At 42.5% G+C, this 25,345-nt stretch overlaps 1 protein-coding gene across 4 annotated transcripts in view; it reads right to left on the reverse strand.

Moving 5' to 3' along the window:
- The window catches only part of MYO1B (myosin IB), a 196,940-nt gene that overhangs the window by 146,090 nt on the left and 25,505 nt on the right, over positions 1-25,345 (reverse strand). For all 4 annotated transcript variants that reach the window (XM_088828730.1, XM_088828728.1, XM_088828734.1 and 1 more), the window contains exon 2: positions 14,892-15,035. In XM_088828730.1, coding sequence (XP_088684856.1) covers positions 14,892-15,026 — 135 coding nt within the window. In that variant the 5' untranslated portion in view covers positions 15,027-15,035. The remainder of the gene's footprint in view (positions 1-14,891; positions 15,036-25,345) is intronic.

Raw genomic sequence — 25,345 nt, forward strand, 5'->3', positions numbered from 1 at the left:
CATTTCTGAAAGATATCTAACAGGAAACACTTTTTTTTCAAGTTAAAAAAGAAAGCACGGTTTTAATATTTTGTGTGTCTCAACTATGCAGAACTGTATACATATTCTTCCACAACGCCAGGTTCACGAAACGCCAGCAAACATACAGAACAGTCACAAACGTGTCACATCTTCATATCATAGTTCTTCGCAGTGCAACACTAAGATCTTTAGAAGCCCTAACCCTGAAAAATTATATTTCAATTCCCCATATTAACTTGAAAATAAAACTATAAATAAACCATAAATACCATAGGAAATTCTATGGTGACTTCTTTTCACCATGATGATTACTCAGAGGCTTCTTTTCAAATATCAGATTCTTCCAAAATATTTTTGAAGCCCCTGTTCTGCTGAGGCTCTCATTTGGCATCCCGTATGTCAGCTTCTTCCTTTCTTCAGAATGAATTTTAGGCATTTATTTACAGTCACCGCAGTTTAAAAACTCATCCCCACAGTTATTAAAGTTTCTGGTATATAATATACACTGAAGCACCTTTTTACTAAACTCTTCCTAAATCCCCATGAGACAGAAATGAAGTCTCCATCTCAATGTCCTTAACAATGGAGCACAAAGAAGTTAAGTGGTATGAACACATTATCTAACAAAAGTGGAATCAGGACAAGGAGCCAAGAATCTGTTCTCTTTTCATGACAGCACACAGTCCATGCTGCTGTCAGGCCTGGGAACTTTGGCAAAAAGTGGCCAAGAACACCTCATCACAGGAACTTGTGTTGTACAATGCCTTACAACAGGGTCTTCACCTTTGTACAACAGAGTGATTCTGTTGGGCAGAAGCCTCTTTCTGACTATCCGAGGAATGCGGACATCCTTACGTCACCAGAAATAAACAAAAAAGAAAAGGGGAGAGAAGATCTTCTAGTTACAGGAAAACTTTTTATCTCAACGGAAAAGAATTTTTTTCCATGTTTATTCCAGCACATAAAGTTGTTCCTACTTCTTGAAGAAACGCAAGACACTGTGTCACAATCATCCTTTTAACTTAAGAGAAATGAATCAGCAAGGTGGCAATGGAACAGGTCATATTTATTTAAATAGCTTACTTAATGCTAATTATTTAGTCTAAAATTTCATCAAAAAATATTCAAGAATATGTTGGAGTTCTCCAAGTCCCAGTCTCCAAGTCATGTTATTTTCACCTCTAAAGTAATAATAGTTCAAATCCAGAATGGGTCAGGACTCAAGTAAAGTAAAAATAACCTTTCACAAGGCTGCACCACCACAATGTCTTGACTGAATTTAGGCTACAGCATTTAACAAGTAAGCGGCAAATTTTTCAAGAGCCTTCTTTATGCAAAACATCATATTAGGCACAGTGAAAATGTAAGACACTCCTGTGGCCTGTGCCCTGTGCCCTGAGGAGATTATAACAAAGCCTAGGAGGTGAGACTTCTATATCATAAAACATAAAGTTTAAGGGTTATCCACTCTAGCCACAAAAACAGATGAAATAGGATTTAAGTGATTCTTAGCTAAATAAATGCATTAGTCTTCTTTCTAAAGGAGTGCTTTAGAAGGTCACTGTCAATTGTAGAGGTCCAAGAATGTTCCAGAAGTTGGAGGACTTGGGCAGATCTAAAAGGATGGGCAAAATTCAGATAAAGTAGCATTCCCACAAATAGTAATATGAGATTTGGATTTCAGATCACAGTTGAACCCTCCCTTTTAAAAAATTTTTTTGCTAAGATTGTTGTATGCTTCAAATGTACTTTTTTTTTTTAACTATGAATTGCTGGAGACAAAGTAGATATCTGTACAACCAGGTACAACTCTGGCTCACAAGTGCCAAAAGGCAGAAGTAACCCATGTCCACAGATGGATAAATGGGAAAACAAAATATGGAAGTAAGATATAATGGAATATTACTCAGCCTTTAAAAAAAGGAAATTCAACACCTGCTATAACAAGGATTAAAACATGGATAGCAACATAAAGGCCCACCCAGCCACACTTCAGACAAAGAGAAACAAATAGCTTACCTTGAACAAAGACCTTCTGTGAATAACAGCCTAGAAAATAAGACTGGGATCAAATTGCAGACAGCTTCAAATGTCAGGGTGAAGAGTCTGAGCTTCAGTCTGGAGGCAGTTTTGAAGTAAAAGTCAGTGTGTAAGGTGAAGGGGTTAGATGATGAAACTGACTGAATTTGAACCCAAGTCACCCTTGGCCCATAAAAAAGGCTTTCGAATTGTGCTGCTGGAGGAGATTCTTGAGAGTCCTTGGACTGCAAGAGATCAGACCATCCGGTCCTAAAGGCAATTAACCCTGAATATTCATTGGAAGGACTGATACTAAAGCTGAAGCTCCAATACACTGGCCACCTGAAGCAAAGAGCCAACTGATTGGAAAAGACCCTGATGCTGGGTAAAATTGAAGGCAGAAGAAAAACAGTGTGGGAGAGGATGAGATGGTTGGATGGCATCACCACTCAGTGGACATAAACTTTAGCAAGCTCCAGGATATAATGGAGGACCGGGAAGCATGGTGTGCTGCAGTCCATGGGGGTCGCCAAGAGTCGGACACGACTGAACTACTGAACAACAACATTCTGACTTACATATTGAGCTTTATGCTCAGATTCTATGCCATACAACATTACAAGGCTTCAGTTGTTATCTAGCAAAGTTTTTTAGTTTTTATGTGAACTTGGGTGCATTATTGAACCTCTCCAACTGCAGTTTCATCTCTGGACAAGGAGGACAATATTGGTTCTTCCCCTTGTCCAATCTGAGGGTTAAATGAGATTGTGTGTTAAAGCACAAACCACAGCACCTGACACACAACAAGTATTCCATAAATATTATCTACTCTGATTAGGGAAACTCACAGTTTGACTCTACTGGAATCTACTGGCTATTATAAACAGCCAACTCTGGACTCGAGTATCTCAGTTAAATTCATCAATGAGCCCTATGATACTTATTAAATGGTCTTACCAAATGGTCTCTGTATACAGGGAACAGGTGAGTTATCAATATCAGAGGGGTGCATGAGGTATGTACGGTCTTAATGAAGTTGGTATGAAAAGCCTGAGATACAGAAAATGCCTAGATAAGAAAAGCTGGTGGAATCTGCAATAATGACAATAGGCTACTCACTTCACATGGAGGACTTTACCCTCTTCTTGGGTCTTGGATCTTGGGAATTTGATCACAAGACATTAAAACATTACGTGCCACAGCATTTTTAATTTAGACATCTGTCTTAATTGGCTTTTGAAAGACAGTTTGGTCTACCAAACCCTTCAGTTGGTTTTTCAGACACAGTTCAAAATTGTGAAAAGCTGCCTGCCTATGTGAAAAATTATAAACATAAGGTCAATAACAATTAGGCTTCTATCTGGGTCTTATATCAAGAACAGTGGAATTCAGTAAGTACACCTCACAAGCCCAGTCTAAAGAACAGATCTGTGGTATAGAAGAATAACAGTTTAATTTTCACAGAGAAAGAAACTGAAGACTTCAGAAGGTTTTAAAAACAGGCCAAAGCTCTCACACTTAGTGGCAGAGACAGTTTCATGCCAACACTCTCACCGGAGTCTGTGATGCCAGAAGAGAGAAGTATGATTTGGTCGTGCTCGGTCAGCTGCTGGGCACAGAGATGCTCTCTAGTTACATCAAGTATAGGAAGTTCTATTATAATAATGACACACTCAGGAACTCCCCGAGGAACCCATCACTGAGCTACCAGAAAAGCTGGGACCCAAGCTCACCCAAGAGTGAGTGTGGAGGAGTGTAAGAGCGCATTACAGAATAAAGCAACTTGAGTTCGTGATGACTTCCTTTCCAGGCCCAGTGTCCATGTGCTCAACCCCTGCTCACGTTTCTGCTTTTTCTGGGCCTGCTACTGACTGGTCTTCTCACTTTCTAATCCATAGCTGGCCCACTGCAAAGACTTATTCATAGTTTCTGCCTGTACATGGCCCATCATGGCCCCACCACATCATGACTGCCAGCATCTGCTCCTGTTGATTTTTTTTTCTTTTCAGTATTTCTCAATTCAAAGTTGGAGGAAAGAATCAAGCCCTGTTCATCTTTTTATCTATGCTGTGCCATCGATCACTGGCCTTGGATTAGCAGGTTTATCAGGTTAGCCTGGGCCCTCTCAGTCTAGTCTGAGACATGCCTTAACCACCAGATGATAATCCTTTGTTCTTGGGCTGCCAGTCATTTCAGACTATAAATCAAGGAACTATATATGAGTTCTTATGCCACACCAAAATACCAACTAAAAATATCACCTCGGGCAGTTTTATTTCAGAGCTGGATAACATAATACTACCTCATCTTCGTTGAAATAAACTCTGTAATGAACAAGTATTTTCCAAATATGCACCATTTTTAAGACTCTCTTAACAAAGGTACAGAGTGGTCCCCCATTACAGCTTTGCTACCAGCTACAAGTCTTAAAAATAATATTATGCAGCTAATTTAAAGTAGTAATCCAACAAAAAGGCATCCCTGATGGCTCAGTGGTAAAGAATTCACCTGCCAATACAGGGGACTCAGGTTCTATCTCTGGGTCAGGAAGAGCCCTTGGAGAAGGAAATGGCAACCCACCCCAGTATTCTTGCCTGGGGAGATCCCATAGACAGAGGAGCCTGGCAGGCTGCAGTCCATGGGGCCACAAGAGTTGGACACGACTTAGAGACTAAACAACAACAACAACAATCCAACAAAAATGAGATCTGTATGATCAATACCAAAGAAGGAGGGGCAAGGGGAAAAAGGGAGTGTGGAGAGACAAAGAAAGAGTCAGAGAAGCAGGGAGAGAGAGAGAAATACTCTACTTATAAGAAAATCCCAGGGTCCAAAATCTTGGACTGAAGTCATTCTGGGTTTCTAAGATTTTCTGATGGTTACGACTTCAACTAGGTACTCCACTCCAACTATGTGTCAAGCACTGGGCTAAAATGCCTCTTAATGTCCAACACAACAAGATAAGCATCGAGACACCTATATTACAGATGAAAGAACTGACCATCACTTACTTCAATGGTCACAGTGGTTGTCAGTGGCCAAGATACAACCTTGGTCTGTCAGCCCATGCCTTTCCCGATATGCCACATTGTGTCTTACCCTCCACCCCTCCACAACAGAGTTGAATGAACAAAAGAGCCTCTCCTTAGAAATTAGGACTATCATTAATACCTATCTGTACTATAGATGTAAGAGCAGAAATAAACACATATATGGAAGGGAGGGCCGACTCAGCCACGAACTGGGCACACGTCTCCCATGCTGAATTGTTTCCTCGACTCTGTGCTTCATCTTCTTTTTTTAAGATCATGCAGTGAAAGCACAGAATCTTAACCAGTGGACCACCAGGGAGGAAGTTACCCTACTCTATGCTCTCAAAGGTAAAGGACCACATGCAGCTGTCCAGTGAACAGGATGAAAAACAATCTCCTCCCAAGATCTTCTCCCATCTTCCAGAGATAAAAACACCATCCTAAAGGTTGCTGTCACTTTTCTTTGACTAGGGAACATCTAGTTTAGAACTAAACATACTTGTTCCCTGCCACACTAGTTCATGTCACTGCACCCTTGGATGCTCACTCAACACATGGCAGGAATACTAATTATCACTTCCATTATCTGTCTGGGTTGTTGAGACCGCCTTGCTCCAAACCCACACATTCTTCAGTATCATATTCAATTATGTTGAACAGCACTCTGGGCTAAGAATCCTTCCCTATTAGTGGTATCACTGATTTGCATGGTAACTGTAAAGTCAGTAGGACTGTTAATAAGAACTACATATCCAGACTTTCTGGGTGTGAATCCCTATGCTATCTCTTACAGCTGTGATCCTGGTCAGGTTACTTAAGTCTTGCTGAGCCTCTTTCTTCATATATAAAATGAAGATAGTTTTAAAATATACAGTGCATAAGACTCTAGTAAAACTTAAACACTCTGTTAGTCACTCAGTCGTGCCTGACTCTTTCCAACCTGCCAGGCTCCTCTGTCCATGGGATTTCCCAGGCAAGGATACTGGAAATTGAAAGTGAAAGTGTTAGTTCCTCAGTCCACACTGGACTCTTTGCAACGCCATGGAGCCTGCCAGGCTCCTCTGTCCATGGGCTTCTCTAGGCAAGAATACTGGAGTGGGTTGCCATTTCCTTCTCCAGGGGATCTTCCCAACCCAGGGATTGAACCTTCGTTTTCTGCATTGCAGGCAGATTCTTTACCATTGTAACCACCAGGGAATCCCAAGAATACTGGAGCGGGTTGCCATTTCCTTCTCCAGAAGATCTTCCTGACCCAGGATTCAAACCTTCGTCTCCTGTACTGCAGTCATATTCTTTATCGCTGAGCCACCAGAGAGGCCTTACTTTCCCTCCAAATCGAACTTCAGGTATGACTTCAATCAGAACATTTACATTAAAAGATTATAAATATCAAACAAATATATTAAGTGCTAGATGTGCCTTCATGATGAAACAACTCTCTAGGCTTGGCAAATAACAGATAAACATGGGTCCATTTTGCAAGTTTAAAGAGGAAAAATTTTTCCAATCACCAAAGGTTTTAAGAGAGCTTGGACAGGTTGAAACTGGCAAGCTTTTACCAAAAAATAATTGTTTTGAAAAGCATTATAAAACAGTCCAAGAGTTAGACTGTGCTCAGAAAGTAGACACAACAGCCTCATGATCTGCTGTTTTTCACCATCTTTATCTAGCTTCCTAATGCTATGACTCCATTCCAAACACCAAAGCTACACTCCTGAAAACACATTATTTGTTCTTCATGTTTCCTTAACAATCTACCTTTCAGCTAGCCAAGCAGGGAAAGTATGCTCACTATGAACCCCTCACAAACAGTGAAGTCTAGACATTTCACTCCACCAGCTCAGGAGTCCCTCCTTCTTTCCCTATTTGGTTGGGAGGTGGCATTAAAGAAGATTCTTGTTTCACACAAATTTGCTGGGTCTGGGTTCTCTGGGAAAGACTGAGTCATTTAGATGAAGGAGAACCTCCTACTTCCAACTTTAAAACAAAACAAAACAAAAAATTTTCATCTTAAATCAAACTTTTATGATCTGGAAGATGACCTACCTAACTTATATGATCTGGAAGATGACCTACCTAACTAGCATTTCTTCTAGAAATGGGACTAGGGTACTGAAATAAGAAAACTACATTTTTATGTTACGTATCCCTCTACTACCTGCTTTTTGTTTGTTTGTTTTCCCAGAAGCATTTGTTATTTTTGTAATTTTTTTCATGGCTGTTTAAAGGGAAAAAAAAAAGCTGGAGAGCGTCTAGGTAGCAGGAATAGCACTAAGTGGACATCTGAACTCTGCCAACAAACCTGTGGGCCCAGAAAAGGGAGGAGCCTCCAATGAGACTGTAGTCCTGGCTGAAACCTTGATGGCAGCCTTCTGAGGCCCCGAGTAGAGGACCCAGCTAAGCCGTCCCACAAAGACAGTCAGATAATAAATGTACATTATTTTAGGTCACCAAATTAGAGGCAATCTATTCTGCAGCATGACACCACCCTTATGGCAGAAAGTGAAGAAGTAAAAAGCCTCTTGATGAAAGTGAAAGAGGAGAGTGAGAAGGTTGGCTTAAAGCTCAACATTCAGAAAACTAAGATCATGGCATCTGAGCCCATCACTTCACAGGAAATAGATGGAGAAACAGTGGAAACAGTGGCTGACTTTATTTTAGGGGGCTCCAAAATCACTGCAGATGGTGACTGCAGCCATGAAATTAAAAGACACTTACTCCTTGGAAGGAAAGTCATGACCAACCTAGATAGCATATTAAAAAGCAGAGGTATTACTTGGCCAACAAAGGTCCGTCTAGTCAAGGCTATGGTTTTTCCCGTGGTCATGTATGGATGTGAGAGCTGGACTGTGAAGAAAGCTGAGCGCCGAAGAATTGATGCTTTTGAACTGTGGTATTGGAAAAGACTCTTGAGAGTCCCTTGGACTGCAAGGAGATCCAACCAGTCCATCCTAAAGGAGATCAGTCCTGGGTGTTCATTGGAAGGACTGATGCTAAAGTTGAAACTCCAATACTATGGCCACCTCATGCGAAGAGTTGACTCACTGGAAAAGACTCTGATGCTGGGAGGGACTGGGGGCAGGAGGAGAAGGGGACAACAGAGGATGAGATGGCTGGATGGCATCACCGACTCTGTGGACATGAGTTTGAGTGAACTCCGGGAGTTGGTGATGGACAGGGAGGCCTGGTGTGCTGTGATTCATGGGGTCACAAAGAGTCAGACACAACTGAGCGAATGAACTGAACTGAACTGATTTTGCAGCAAGAGAAAACCAGTACACCATTTATACCAAATTCTCAGGAATAAACGTTACCCTCAGGAGGTAGGAAATTTCATGTGCATAAATGAAAAGTGACTTTGACACTTCAAATAAAGATATAAATGTTAACTAGGATTATTTTCACTTGCTTTGCAATATTTTAAACCAAATATACTTACATTTAAATATCTTTCATAAGAGCACTGAATCTCATCCTTACAGGGATCCTAATTTTACTATTGACTTCTAAAAGTTAAGACATTTTTTACTAGACTTTGAAAGCAGTCTTTTCTACAATTAGTTTGACTTAAGATCCTAAAATTGGACTAATTAAAACCTCTCTATCTAGATGATCCCCACCTGACAATCAGGTAGAAAACAAACTAAATCTACTTGTCAGTATCAAAAATACTTCCTGGCAGAGAATGGACACCTTGGTTCTTTAGTTTCCAAATTTTCCCTGGGCCTTGTTCTTGCCTAAATTGCACCTTTCCTTTTCCTGAACAGAACCACAGTCCTGACCAGTCACCCTAAAAACAGCATCACGTCTGGCTGGGTCTCCTGCATTACCAGTCCACCTGAAATCCTGCCACTATCCCATCTGGCTGAGGGTGGGGGCAGGGCGCCGGAAGACGGTCTGACAAAGGACAGAAAAGAATACAGCAGAGCAGGGCTCAGGAATGTCACAGCCAGCATTTCCCACCACTGACTGACCCCACAGCGACCGCTGGAGCACCAGCTTGCCCCGCAGCTGGGCCCAGCCCGCACCATACTCTGCCAAGAGTGAAGAATCAAAGGAAATAGTCTCTGATTCCACCCATCACCCCATCGGACCAACATTCCCTCATTCTTACCTGATCCTCCTCATCCATCTCCAGGGGAACAGTTTTCCCACGAGGACCACGTCAACATCTGGAACTGTCTCAGATTGAGAGACTCTGCCCAACTACAGACAGAGTGATAAGCCAATTCCAGCCTTTTAAAATCAGTGTGTGAACCCAGCTCAAAGCAAAGAACAGATAATCCTGAAGCATGGATTAATATCTTTCATAAAATACCAGATCCTACTTTTATGAGGATCCTAATTCTAGTACCAGCTTCTAAAGATCAAGACAACTTTTATCAAGACTTTCAAAGCAATCCTTTTACAGCTACAATTCGTTGAACATGAGATCCTAAAACTGGACTAATTCAGACTTCGACAGCTAGATGATCCCCATCCTGACCATTCAGATAGAAAACAAACTCAAAGTGCCTGTGGGCACCAAAAACACTTCTTATGCAAAGGAGGGCTGCAAGAAGCATAGCAGATTAAAAAAAAAAACCATATGCATCAAAGAATAAAAGAAAACGAGACGACTTCAGGAGCAAAGATTTCAACACAATTTCCCTCAAGTTGATGGACTTCAACTACACCCTCCTCCCCTGGGGCCCCTGTTTACTCTGCCCTGCCAGGAGAAAAAGCTTAAGAATTGTGCCTCTGGGTGCACTTCAAGTTTAGAATTTCAATAATAAATGCTTCTCACAGGGCGTGTCCCTCAGCCTGGTAACAACACCAACCAATAAAGCCACTTCACTAGAGAATTCCCTACCAAGCCTGTGGGGCTTCCCTTGTGGCGCAACTGGTGAAGAAACCATCGGCAATGCGGGAGACCCAGATCCCTGGGTTGGGAAGATCCTATGGAGAAGGGAAAGGCTATGCACTCCAGTCTTCGTGCCTGAAGAATTCCACGGACTGTATACTCCATGGGCTCGCAAAGACTCCGACACGACTGAGTGACTCTCACGCACGCACCAAGCCCGTGAGGGGCTGACAGCAGAGGGTCTAGTCAACATCAACTCCTCCTCCCTCTTTCTAACACATCGAGAGATGTATTCAGTAGACTATTTAACCTACTTACACACAATCCACCTATTCTGTTGTTGTTTTTTCTTTAATTTAAATTTATTTTTAATTGGAGGATAATTACTTTAAAATATTGTGTTGGTTTCTGCCATCTAACAACATGAATCAGCCATAGGTATACCTATGTCCTCTCCCTCCTGAACCTCCCTTCCGCCTCCCAACCCTCTAGGTTGTCACAGAGCACTAGATTTGAGCTCCCCGGATCATACAGCAAATTTCCAATGGCTATCTAATTTTACATATGGTAATGTATATGTTTCCATGCTATTCTCTCAATTTCTTCCACCCTTTCCCTCCCCCACCAGCCCTGCTCACAGTCTGTTAACCCATCTACTTTGGAAAAAGCTGACCCTTCCCCAAACCTCAGAGTAAACATTTTCTTAAGCCATTCAGCTCCTTCTGGTCACCTGGCCACAGTCACCAGTGGTGACTTGGATTGAAGAGTATGTGTGACTCAATGGCCTACCCAGAGTTCCAGGTTTACCTGACAGGATCCCTAGGGATTATAAATGCTCTAGAGAGGTGATCCTGTGAGCACTCTGTGAAGGAAGGGACTATTTCTTACCTGAAGATAGGGTGGTGGCAGGAGGAAGGTGGACGGCAGGAGCACGTCCTCTGATCTAGAGCTGCAAGAGCTCTGAGCAGAGCCAGAGTTCTGAAGTCTGAGCCACACAGCTCTCCATTCACTGGCCCCCTTATCAACCACAGCATGAACAAACAAATGACTGTTCAATATGTTTGCATGATGGATCACCCAAGACCATCACACATTTTACAGAATGAAATAAAGCCAGGAGACTACAACAGGGACTTCAAAAAAAAAAAAAAAAACAAACCTGCATCTTTCTGGGAAAGGATTAAAAAACAAAATGAAATGCAAGATAGTGAAATACCACATGTTATTAACTTGGCCTTTGATACCAGGCGAAATCATTTTGTAGCAAAACCATGAACAAAAGCAAAGCAGAAATATTATCAGAATAAAGGCCAAGAAACAGATTTCCCAAGGGTGGTATATACAATTTGTGGGGTTACAGAGGTGGAATGATCAAACTTATTGTCCTGTATTTTTTGTTAATTACAAAACATGCTTGACTTAACAAATCCTATAATACAGAGGTCTAAAACAGTAATAACTTTTCCCTGTCCCCGTATCCCATCCCCTCCCCCAACTAAAATCAGCATGCCTAAACCCACCCACACTAAAGTTAGCATGGCACTAAAGTTAGCATGCCTTTCTCTTTATTCATACAAATATACAAAGAAGTCTGTATGCAGGTCAAGAAGCAACAGTTAGAACTGGACATGGAATAACAGATTGGTTCCAAATCAGGAAAGGAGTACATCGAGACTCCTGTATATTGTCACCCTGCTTATTTAACTTATATGAAGAGTATATCATGAGAAACACTGGGCTGGATGAAGCACAAGCTGGAATCAAGATTGCCAGGAGAAATATCAATAACCTCAGATATGCAGATGACACCATCCTTACAGCAGAAAGTGAAGAAGAACTATAGAGCCTCTTGATGAAAGTGAAAGAGGAGAGTGAAAAAGCTGGCTTAAAGCTCAACATTCAGAAAACAAAGATCATGGCATCTGGTCACATCACTTCAAATCAAATAGATCGAGAAACAGTGGAAACAGTGGCAGACTTTATTTTTTGGGCTTCAAAATCACTGCAGATGGTGTTTGCAGCCATAAAATTAAAACACGCTTACTCCTTGGAAGGAAAGTTATGACCAATCTAGACAGCATGTTAAAAAGCAGAGAAATTACTTTACCAACAAAGGTCTGTCTAGTCAAAGCTATGGTTTCTCTAGTAGTCATGTATGGATGAGAAAGTTGGACTATAAAGAAAGCTGAGTGCCGAAGAATTGATGCTTTTGAACTGTGGTGTTGGAGAAGACTCTTGAGAGTCCCTTAGACTGCAAGGAGATCAAACCAGTCAATCCTAAAGGAAATCAGTCCTGAATATTCATTAGAAGGACTGATGCTGAAGCTGAAACTCCGAAACTTTGGCCACCTGATGCGAAGAACTGACTCACTGGAAAAGACCCTAATGCTGGCAAAGACTGAAGGCAGGAGGAGAAGGGGACGACAGAGGGTGAGATGATGGGATGGCATCACTGACACAATGGACATGAGTTTGAGAAGGCTCCAGGAGTTGGTAATGGACAGGGAAGCCTGGCATGCTGCAGTCGATGGGGTTGCAGAGTCAGACACAACTGAGCAACTGAATTGAACTGAAAGTTAGCGTGCCTTTTTATTCATACAAATATACAAACATATGTACATATCATATACCCCCATCTTAAAAAGTCATACAACACACATTACCCTATAAGCTTTTTTTTGTTTTTCTTTTTCACTTAAAACAGAGAATGTCTAGTGTTGGAGAAGATTCTTGAGAGTCCCTTGGACTACAAGGAGATCCAACCAGTCCATCCAAAAGGAGATCAGTCCTGGGTGTTCACTGGAAGGACTGATGTTGAAGCTGAAACTCCAATACTTCGGCCACCTGATGCGAAGAGCTGACTCATTTGTAAAGACCCTGATGCTGGCAGATTGAGGGCAATAGAAGAAGGGTACGACAGAGGATGAGACGGTTGGATGGCATCACCTACTCAATGGACATGGGTTTGAGTGGACTCCGGGAGTTGGTGATGGGCAGGGAGGCCCAGCATGCTGTGGTTCACGGGGTCGCAAAGAGTCGTACACAACTGAGCGACTGAACTGAACTGAACTGAAACCTCCAATATGATGTGAGTTTAAAGTTACAAAATGAAGGCACACACATCATGGAAATGATAGGTCCAAAGTATCATGGAAAACATTAATTATATGAATATCTGGAAACAGAAAGCAATTTTCTGCTTTTGTTTTATACCAGAAAGAACATTCCTAAAATAGTCAGAAAATAAAATTATGTACGGCTGAAACCCAGACATTTCGTCTGCTAAAGACTCATGAATGTTAACACTTGGCATTTTGTTTAAAAGAGGATTGTTTTATTTTTAGTGGGCACAACAAATCAGGTATTTGAATGCGTGTAATGTTCTATTCTCCATCCTATTCTCAATTCATCTGAAAGGGAATCCTGCTTCTCAGAGCCAAAAAGAAAAATGATCGGCCGCCGTAGGTTGAGATATAACTGATTTCTCCTATCTCCACCTGAAAGACCAATGTTTAAAGTCTGTCTTTTATTTGCTATCAGACCACACTTTCAATAAAAGCTGCAGAGCCGTGCAGTTTTCCCACCTGAAAGCTGAACTGCTACAGCCTGAGGAAAGGTGACCCGGGGCCTCAGTGCCCAACCAAACCACACCTTCCCCCTGTTCTACAGCAACAGCATTTTACACCCGTCCACCTGCATCAGCAGTTTACATAACTGCATCTCTGAACTTAGGTTAGTAGCCAGTTACCCAATTAATATTCCAAAGCAGTACCCACATATCTCATTGTTGTTACTGTCAACCTACCCCTATCTCTAACAATCAACTCAAGAAAGATGAAAAGTTCAATTCCCAGATGGTGACTCCTATTTCATTAAGAAATTAATAATCCAAAGTTTTCCTTGAAACATGATTGCCTACCTGAAAAGGAAAGCTGTATGAAACATAAAATATAGCTTTGCATATGATTTTTAAAATATATTAGTTCAACAAAAGTTACAAATCAGTTATGTTCTCTCCTTTTATTTATTTATATTTCTTCCTATTGTTTGCACACTAATAGGAAAACATGTGGCATGTCTCAATAAACCAATTCATATCTAGACACAGATACACTATAAAATGGAAGAAATAGAACCCAAAGGTGATGCAGGATCTACCAAAACTACTTCTACCCAATCCATTGGTTTCCTTCTCAGCTGCTGGTACAGGGCATCACTGCCCCATTTCCTTGGTTTAGTTAACACCATGTCTCTATCTGAGCAGATGTAAATTTCTGTGCTTTCTGCAAATTCCCAAAAAGCTGCACATAAAAGCATTTGTCATTCATATTTTAAATATATTTAAAAAAAACTCGACAGCATAACACTCTGAAATCCTTCATAGAGAATTTTTACAGCATAAAATTTCTATCACTGTATATATTTCTATGTTTTCATTCTTGTGCCTACATGATACTCTTGTATAGCAGAACATGACTATTCCCAAACCTCCAGGGACCAAACACATATTCATAGCTGGTAATTTGCTCCTGTCTCTACTAACTACAAATGTCAAGAAGGTTTCTCTCTCTTTTGACAGTTGACTGCCTTGCATTTCAGTAAGTGGCTTCTCAAAGGTTAGACTATTAATCTTATGTAGGTATCCAAGACACTTCTGGATTTCAAACTTCCTCCTGAGCATATGCCCCTCAGAGGGCAGAACAGAGTCTTCCACTTGATTCTGAATACCATCAACATACAGCGCAACACTCTGCCCGGTCAGCAGACACCATGTGTGGGAAGAGACTCACGCAACTCTCATCAACATTACTCACGCACCAAGTAAGCAAACACAAACTTCTTCCTGAGGGTGTCAACAAATACCTCTGGACTCCAATAAACACACAGAAACAAGAAGAGTCTGAGGAAGAGAAGCCCGCTCTGCACCATAAAATGCAAAGTCCAAACTCCCCAGATGACCTTCGGTGTACACTCACATATATCTCATTGTGGTCAAAGCGCTTCTTGAGGTTGTCGATGACGGTGTCCTCATTGAGAGGTTCTAAAAGAACCATATCTCCAACTCCAATCATATTGTCCAGCAGTGACGTTTTCACCTCCATCTTGGCCATAGTCTCTTGCTGCAGGAAAGAAAGATAAAGGGACGATTTAAATGAGCAAGATTAGTTCAATGGGTTCTTGGCACCAATGGAGAACTGACACACTGCTAGTTCCAAATGGTCCTCACTTGCCTCACCAATGTTGTAACCTCTCCTTCCCTACAACCTATGTCAGAAGCCGGGGTGGTGGGGGGCCGGCGGCAGGGGGAGGCTGCAGTCACTGCCAAGCTGCTGGAAGTCCCAACTGCCAACCTGCCACCACAGATGAACCTCCCTCCCAGTCATCATCACCCCAAGCAAAGTCCATCTACTGAAAGAGCCACTAGGTAGCCAGGATTACTGTTTCCTTCTTTTTAGATCATCGCCTCTCCCCAACCAGAAGTTGCAAAACACCGGCAAGAGACCCCAACCCACCCCTTTCTACCAGCCCTTGCCTACCAATGCCAGACCTGAACCCACAGAAACCTACTGCCCCAAGAGGCATCACCCAGTATTCCATGATGAAATGCAAAATGCCATTTTCCCAAAAATAATGTGTTTAAAATGATGTTAACATTTACGGAGTACTTGATGCATACCAGATGCTATCTCAAGAAATTTCTGTGCATCAGTTAATTTAATCCTCACAATTCTATGAGGTAAATTGTTATCATTACACCCATTTGAAGATAAGGAAGCTCAGAAAGGTTAAGAGATTTTGCTTATGTTTAGTTAGGACTGGGTTACATTTATGTGTTAAAAGAACAAAATCACCACTTATAATACTATACCTATGGGGAGAAATTTCATTCCAGGAGTCAACACTGACTGATATAGAAAAGAATACACCCCACTTGAAAAACAGAGGTTGCCTATATAATATAACCTGCCAAGAGTGACCTCAGTATTCTTAATGCTCATTCCAACAGACACACTGCTAGAAGAGCAAAGAGACATTACTTTGCCAACAAAGGTCCATCTAGTCCAAGCTTTGGTTCTTCCAACAGTCATGTATGGATGTGAGAGTTAGACCATAAAGAAGGCTGAGCACTGAAGAATTGATGCTTTTGAACTGTGGTGTTGGAGAAGACTCTTGAGAGTCCCTTGGACAATAAGGAGATCAAACCAGTTAATCCTAAAGGAAATCAACTCTGAAAAATCACTGGAAGGACTGATGCTGAAGGCTAAAGCTCCACCACTTTGACCACCTGATACAAAGAGCTGACTCACTGGAAAAGACCCTGATGCTGGGAAAGACTGAAGCCTGGAGGAGAAGGGGACAACAGAGGACAAGGTGATTGGATGGCATCACCAACTCGATGGACATAAGTTTGAGTAAGCTCCGGGAGATGGTGAAGGACAGGGAAGCCTGGAGTGCTGCAGTCCATGGGGTTGCAAAAAGCCAGACATGACTGAGTGACTGAAAAACAACAACATTAAAAAAGAAACTTTAAGTGTGTACTGAAAAGCCAAAAAAGAGACTAAGAACCAGCAGCAAGGCTCTCCAATAAACAAAAGCAACCAATAAGCAACTATTTAATAATCATAAGAAGAAAACCAAAGTTAACTTCTTTGTTAATCTTTTTAAATATCATGCCAACTACACCTGGAATAAACAGCCCCAGGTATTGCTAAAACCCAACAACAGTCGCACCAAGAATGGTTTCACATACCTTGAACTAGGCCAGATTCTTTCAAAATAAACCAGGTGGAGGAAGGAGACCTGCCATGCTCGAGAGATGCACAGAAGCCAGAGACAGGCCTGGGCCCACACCACGTCCTTGGAGACTTGTTCAGGAATAGGAACATGAGTGCCCAAACTGTCGCAATAAATTAACATTTCAATCAAATTTCAAGTTCTCAGACTTGAGAAATGCCAAAAGCAATCTAGCAGCGATACATTACATGTAATTTGGCAGATGAAGGAAGAAGGCTTAGGGATTAAGGGAAAAGTCAACCTGAGAAGAGTTTCAAAAATAACCACCTCAACCCAACAATTTGAATTAAGAGCCGAATGGGAACTCTTTGCCCTAGGGTAGATTCCTGTATATAAAGTCTATTTATGGAAGCAGCTACAGAAAGACAACAGCTTCGTGGCAGGTAACAGTAATTAAGCAGCCAATCTTTCTCTGTAATTAAACCTGCTTCACCATCGTTTCAAATATGAGTTTCAAGCGAGAGTATGGGTTCTAATTTTTACACTTCTTTCCCAACTTTCTAATCAATCCAAAGGGCAAGGGCGGAAGAGGGTAAAACAAATGCTGTTATAGGCAGTGGGTAAAAGGGAAAAACTCTGAAAACACAACTTTCACAAATCAAAATACCACAATAAAGTAAACCAACTGAAAAGGTGATACCAACATCCATTTAAGTCTAGCCAGCACAGTTTTGTTTCATACCAGTTTTTTTTTTTTTTTTAAGCATCCAGGTTCTCTGGGGGAGCAAACAGTGATACTCTCCCCCACATTCTCACTCTGGTGAAACTGGAACCCTGATAAAATGACACAGAGATACTTCCTATCTTCACACAAATAGACTGATTTCCCTGACTACCATCTCCAGGCCTGGTTGGGTCACTCTGACATCTCAACAAACTTAGCCCGTGTATTTCGTTCAGCCAAAAGAAACTGAGTTGTTTCTTCTCTGAAAGAACAACACTGACTACAGAAACAAATTTCAGAATCACTTGCTAACTCAGGGTTTCCATAAACTATCAGAAGAATCCACGTGGGAACACACGGAGAGCACCGAGGACACTGTGTTTGATGCATACAAGCTCAGCACCTGCACCCTTCCCAAGACCCCCCCAGGGGAATCCCCGTTGTTCCAAGGAAGCCACTTTTATCTCATGTCCAGGAATAGAGCGTGTGATCTAGACTGTGACAATGAACACGTCTCCATCTCCCAGCCACGAGAGCTGATTCAGCGCTGGTCGTTTAACAGCCTGAAGCTTCGGCTTGGAGTATTAGGACAAAGGTTCCATCTACCTCTGGGTGGCATGATTTACAGATGTGGTACTAGGAATTGCTGCGACCATGACTGGTTTTGGAGCTTCCCTGGTCGCTCAGATGGTGAAGAGGCTGCCTTGCAATGCAGAAGACCCGGGTTCGATCCCTGGGTCAGGAAGATTCCCCTGGAGAAGAAAATGGCAACCCACTCCAGGATTATTGTCTGGGAAATCCCATGGACAGAGGAGCCTGGCGGGCTACAGTCCATGGGGTCTGCTCTGATGAGGGAGCTAGTCTGAGAAGGAAAACAGGACACGGAGGAGGGGCAGGGAAAGAAAATAACCCAGTGACGTCACAAACCTCTGGAAAGATCTGCACCTGAAGCCTGCCACACAGCTCGCAAGTTTTCAGTCACAGAGGCCAACTAATTCTTATTGTTTAAGTAGGATTTTCTATTATTTGCGACAGAAAGCATTTTACCCAATAAAAGAAGGTGGCACAAGGAAAAAGAATGTTGTAAATAACACACTAAAGAGCACGAACCAGTTAAGCCAAGGCCGCAAGGGTGGAGGCATAAGGCCCTACTTACTAATTTGGACTGGAAAGATCATCGTTGATATTTAACAGAGAAACAGGTGATTAAACCATAGCCTGTTGTGCCTTAAAACATGGACCCTGTGCTTGCAACTTCTGAGAATGTGAGAAAAAAATCCGATGCTAGAGTATGTGTGGGCTACTCATTGAAGATCTACAAGAAAGCTGTACAACTAGCCTGTCCAAAAGCCAGAGGGGAGAACATATGATTCTAAGAGGAGTCACTCTGCCTGGAGGCAGGAGATGCAGAGAAGTCCTCTATCCCTAGAACCAACTGTTTCATCTCTACAGCCAGAGAACAGGATAGCACATCTACCGTGAAGATGGAACGCAGGGGAATTATCACCCACGCCACTGCTTCTTAAGCTTCTTAACTATTCCCAGGTGGATTCCATTCACCAAGCGCTAAGGCCAGGTCCAACTGCCCAGAGACAAGTTCTCAGATTGGGTTCTAGGTTCAAAACCTTAGGGGTTGGTAGTATGTCTGATTTTCATTAGGGCTTCCCAGGTGGCACGAGCGGTAAAGAACCTGCCTGCTAATGCAGGAAATGTAACAGACAGGGGTTTGATCCCTGGGTCGGGAAGATCCCCTGGCGGGCTACAGTCCAGGGGGTCGCAAAGAAGACAAGACTGAAGCGACTTAGCACACACGTACTGTTTTTTATTAGTCCATGGAAGCAGTAAACCTTGAAAGCCAATAACATTTTTAAGGGAGTCTGGTTGACAGTGACAAGTGCTTAATCCTTAAGACAATCAACACCAAGACCTCCAACTCATAAAACAAACTAAAAACAAGAACTGTTAAAACATGACAAAGCCATCATCCCCTACACTCCACTTTAGATGGGACCACAAGACAACGGACAAAAGAGATCTTCTTGATAGATCTCTGTGGAGATCTGTGGAGGGGCAGCTATGTTTTCAGCCACACAGGGAAGAGCTGCATGATGCTAGCTGAAGCACTTTATTTTCTCAAGCTGAAGTACGGAAAGAAATGCATGTGTGAGTGCTGGGCAACCACAAGAGAAGCCAGAGGAGACATCTGCCTTTTTTAAATGGAGACACTATCTTACATACAATCCTATTCCAGTAAAGAATCCGCCTGCAATACAGGAGACCCAGGTTCAATCTCTGGGTCAAGAAGATCCCCTGGAGAAGGGTATGGCAACTCACTCCAGTATTCTTGCCTGGATTCTCCAGGACACAGACAGAGGAGCCCAGTGGGCTAGTCCATGGGGTCTATTCTTCAGTCCATGGGGTTGCAAACAGCCAGACACAACTGAGCAACTATCACACTTTTACATTTTTTCCTCCTTTCAGGGAGTCCAAGTTACCTTATGACAAGTAACTAGTGAGAAGTAATACCCAATTCTCACTACAGAATTCGAAGGAGATAGACATGCTTTCTCCACCCCCAAAGAACATAGCCTGCATGCGTGCATGCGTGCTAAGTCACTTCAGTCGTGTCCAACTCTTTGAAATCCTATGGACTGTAGCCCGCCAGGCTCCTCTGTCCATGAGATTCTCCAGGCAAGAATACTTGAGTGGATTGCCATGCCCTCCCCCAGAGGAGCTTCCTGATCCAGGGATCAAACCAGTTTCCTACATCTCCTGCATTGCAGGCAGACTCTACCCACTGAGCGACCTGGGAAGGCGGAACATGGCTTATGCACAGCCAGTCACATCCTCCTATGACCAGGAGTCTCGGGACATGATGACAGCTGGTGGTTATACTCATTACTCACGGCATGACAGCAGCAGCATGAATACCAGGTGGTTCCCGTGCCCTGGCTTCTGCTGTGGATCCCGCTGCCTAGTCCCCCAGTCTTTCGGAGGTTCCTGCCTACCTTCTAAGCCTGTATCCTTCCTGGTCCTCTGACCTTTCCGCAATTCTGTGAGTTCCTCCATCCTTTCTGCATTGCACCCAATCAAGATCCTTGACTGACTTGAACACTAAGTACTGTGCCCAATATAAGTATTAAACCCCTGTTCGAGCTTCAATATTATGTGAAACCAATCTCTTTCTCCAACCTTGGAGAAAGCAATCCACAAAATACAATGGCTGGCGGAGCCTTTGGAGGACCACTGGGGAACCTGGAGGCAGGACCTCCACCTAAGGGCACTGGTTTAGCCCAGCCAGAAGCTCACCAACTGATAACAGGTGACTCCATGGCTGCACAAACTCTTTTCACCTGTTTGTCCACCCAAGAAAAACAAAATACATGATCATAACCATGCCTTCCCCCACTTACTCTCATCTCAAAAACCTACTACCTATATTGCAGTGTACATCAATTCATTTACTAGCATCTTTTGCAGCATAAAAATACCATTTAAAATCTGAAAAACATCATTTCAAAAATCCCTCAAAATCCAAAAGAATGAAACATAAACATCCTACAGCATCTTAAAATGCCACCTATAACCTAACATTTATATATGAGTAGTCTACCCAGCCCCAACCTTAAATTACAAGTCACCTACCACGTTAATGTTGTCTATGCCTAGGGATGTCAAGACCAGCATTCCCCAAGCCAACAGCCCCACAGAGACATGGCCAAACCAGACAGTAGATCCTTATGAAGAGCATGTCCATTGTACTATTGACATCAAAACAGCAACACTGAAAAGTTATTCCAAAGTAATCGGTAATTTAATGACTATATAAGAGATGTATTTTAGGCTGAAATATATTAACTGTTGGTCTCCCACGTTACTCAAAAGCCTCAGAATGCCACAGATGAGAACAAATGTGTATTTTTAAGTTGAAACAGTTTTACTGTAGAATCTGAAAGAACATTCTCAAATCAGAGCTGAGCTGGGCAATGGTTAACAAAGATTAACATTAATTTATGAAGAAAATTTTAAATTTGAAGAAACCTTGGACTACAAGCTACTATTACATAAAAGAGATAAACAACAAGGTCCTACTGTATGGTACAGGAAATTATATTCAATTCCTGTAATAAACCATAATGGAAAAGAATTTGAAAAAGAATACATATAAAACTGAATCATCTGCACACCAGAAATTAACACAACATTATAAATCAACTATGAAAAAAAGTGTTAGTCGTTTTCAGTCATGTCTGACTCTTTGCAACCCCATGGACTGTCATCAACCAGGCTCCTCTGTCCAAGGATTCCTCCAGGCAAGAATACTACAGAGGGTTGCCATTCCATCAGCCAGGGGATCTTCCCACCCAGGGATCGAACCGGTTCTCCTGCATTGCAGGCAGTTTCTTTACCATCTGAGCCATTCAACTTAAAAAAATAATAAATAATGGAAATTTCCTGGCAGTCCAGTGGTTGGGACTCTTGATGACACTTTCACTACCATGGCCCAGGTTCAATTCCTTGTGGGGGAACTAAGATCCTGCGAATGTCCCAGTATGGCCAAAAATAAATAAATAAATGATTAAATAATAAATAAATTTTAAAAGGTAAAGGAATTTCTTAAGCATAGCCATAAAATCCACTTGCAGGAAAACTTAATGAAAGCAGGTTATCTACTGCTCTGGTAACTGTAAATGAGGATGTCTGAAATACATCTATTATAATATACATCAGAAGCAGAGCCTTCGGGGATTCTTCTTACCATAGTAACCACTGTTATTTGACTCGAGTTCCCCTCATTAACCTCCTTGTGCCGTGTATGCTTTATAGCCCCTTTTCTGGAGAATCAGCTCCATGGTGTCAAGAGTCACCCTTATTCATCTTTATTTCCCCAAAGGCACAGTGCACAGCCTCTGGCACACGGCAGGCATTCAGACAAACACAAAAGGAAAACAAGTATGCAAATTTATGGTTGACGACTGAGCTGTTCAACAGTGCACATTCTCACAGCTGCCACCCTGGGTTGGGTGCTTCCCTCCCAGCCGACCAGAAGGCAAAATAATGACTGTGGCTTCAAGCCACTTTGATCCATTCCTCTAAAAACACAATACTATCAACAAAGGACAGGAAACAGAATTGAGCTATTTGGCTCCCAAAGACATTGCTAATGCTTTTAAGGATAACATGAGAAACACATTTAACTAAGAAAACAAGGCCAATGTGGCAAGATTGCATGAATAAAATAAGACTCAGCAAATCCTGATAGCAAAACAAAGGCAAAAGAGAGGCCAAGTCTATAGGACGTGGTTCAGTACCTAATATAATGGGCTAAGTGACTTAAAAAACCTGAAACTCCCTTCCTGGATCTTTCAAAATAGCACCAACCTCATCTTTGAGAAAAGTCTGATTAAATTTCCATTCCATTCGGTTCAACCACCACTTACGCTATTCAGCCCTGTTGGTCCCTGGCATTGTGTTAAGTGCTAGGGACAACACTGAATAATCATGGTACTTCCTTGTCCCATACACTCCCCACGAGCTCACAGTCTAGTAAGAGAGTTGAGACAAAAAACAGACTTTTGAAATTTCAAATGACCATCTTAATGATTAAAAGCAACACGAGTTCACTAGAGGAAAAAAGAAATCAGAAAACGTAGATGAGCAAAAAGAATATAAGTCAAATCCAACAGCCTCACGCTTTAGTTTAAATCCTTCTGGATTCATTAGAATCCCTAGAAAACCTGATCTTTATAACCAATGAAATGGCCATCATTTCTGGCTTTATAAATTGATCTATGTAAGTATTTCTGCCTCAGGTAGGAATGTGAAATAAGATCCATGGGAGCTATGAAACTCTGGAGCTACACCAATAACACCCAACACTTTAAAATTCAGCCAAATTGTATGGCCATCTGCCCCTCTGTTCTCCACCTTCTGTGTGTATGCTTAGTCGCTCAATCATGGCTGACTCTTTGCAACCCCACTGACTGTAGCCCACTGGGCTCCTCTGTCCATGGAATTCTCCAAGCAAGAATACTGGAGTGGGGAGCCATTCCCTTCTCCGGGGGATCTTACCAACCCAGGAACTGAACCCACGTCTCCTACATTGGAGGCAGATTCTTTACCCCCTGACCCATCAAGCAAGCCCCTCTTTACCATCTCCCCACACCCAAATTAGCAACCCACAGTATCAACCGCCTGCCCACCAATCATCTCTACCACTTGGCTGTTTCTAAGATATCAGTACACATCCACATCTCTTCTACCATCACACACCACAAGACCAGAAACAAAAACAAACCATTTTACTCCCCCTAAATTCCACAGTCACAACTGATCCAGTTTCTCACCCTTGGTCTGTCCGTCTCTAACTCCCCACACAATGTATCACCTTGATTATATCAGCTTAATCACTCCCGCTCCATCCCTTCCCACCCTTCCCCACTGGGACTGCCCCAGTTCAGCCTTCATCATTTCTCACCCTGAAGGCAGCAATCTCCTAAGTTGTCTTCACCACCGCCTCTGCCAGGCCCCCTCCTCCCCCACCCATGCGCCACACCACCCAAGTTGCCTTTCTAAATCACAGTTTGATCAGGTAAGTGAAAGTCACTCAGTCGTATCTGACTCTTTATGACCCCATGGACTGTAGCCCACCAGGCTCCTCTGTCCATGGAATTCTCCAGGCAAGAATACTAGAATGGGTTGCCATTTCCTTCTCCACTGATCAGGTAAGCCCCGCTCTAAATCCTCCAATAACTCTCCAGCATCTTTTACTATTCAAATTCCTTAGGAGATGCTCAAAAAGATCAAAGAACTACCATATGACCCAGCAATTCTACTTTAGAATTTGAAAGGAGGGACTCAAACGTTCATGTTCAAAGCAGCATTGTTCACAAAACAAAATGTAACACACAAACAATGGGATATTATTCAGCCTTAAGAAAAAAAGCAAATTCTGACACATGCTATAGCACAGATGAAACCTGAGGACATCGTGCTAACTAAAATAGTAAAAGTGTTATAGTCGCTCATTCCTGTCCCACTCTTTGTGAAACCATGGATGGTAGCCCGCCAGGCTCCTCTGTCCATGGAACTCTCCAAACAAGAACACTGGAGTGGGTTGCCATTTCCTCCTCCAGAGAATCTTCCTGGCCCAGGGACTGAACCCAGGTCTCCCGCATTGCAGAGTTCTCCCACACTGCAGGCAGATTCTTTACCATCTGAGCCACCAGGGAAGCCCCAAGAATACTGAAGTGGGTTGCCATTCCCTTCTGCGGGGGATCTTCCTGTCCTAGGGATCGAACCCGGGTCTCCTGCATTGCAGGCAGATTCATTATCATCTGACCAACTGAAATAAGTCAGTCACAAAAGGACAAGTACTGTATGATTCCACTGATATGAGGTCCTAGAGCAGTCAAATTCATAAAGACAGAAACTAGGACGGTGGTTACCAGGGGCTGAGGGAAAGGGAAGTTGCTGTTTAACCAGTACAAGGTTTCACTTTGGGAAGATGACCAATAGTGCTGATGGTTACACAACAATGTAAATATACTCAATGCCACTGAACTGCACCCTTAAAAAGGTTAAAATGGTCATGAAACGTTATGTATATTTTATCAAATATAAAAAAAAAAATTCCTCATCAGAGCTGGCATGACTCCACAATTGGACTCCAGCCTTCCTCCTTGTTCTCACTGCTCTGTGACCAAGTCTCTCAACCCCTTAAGGCAAACCTCACATGAGGGACCTCCTGGGACAGACAGAAAAGTCGTTCTAGCTATAGGCCTTTGCTTCACAGGATCAGCTCAGCTTCTTGTCTTAAATAAATCCCCCCTGACTTAAACCGGTATGAGCAGCCCTTCCCCAAGAAGAGTATGCTCTGAGCAAGCCCTTCATATCCAACACAACTGTCAGCTTGCTGGTCTCCTACGGCCTCTGGAGAAAGCCTGAGCTCCCCACGTGTGAAGACCCCCG

The sequence above is a fragment of the Moschus berezovskii genome, chromosome 2, assembly GCF_049115385.1.
Source record: "Moschus berezovskii isolate FMDL1 chromosome 2, NW_MosBer_1.0, whole genome shotgun sequence".
NCBI lineage: Eukaryota > Metazoa > Chordata > Mammalia > Artiodactyla > Moschidae > Moschus > Moschus berezovskii.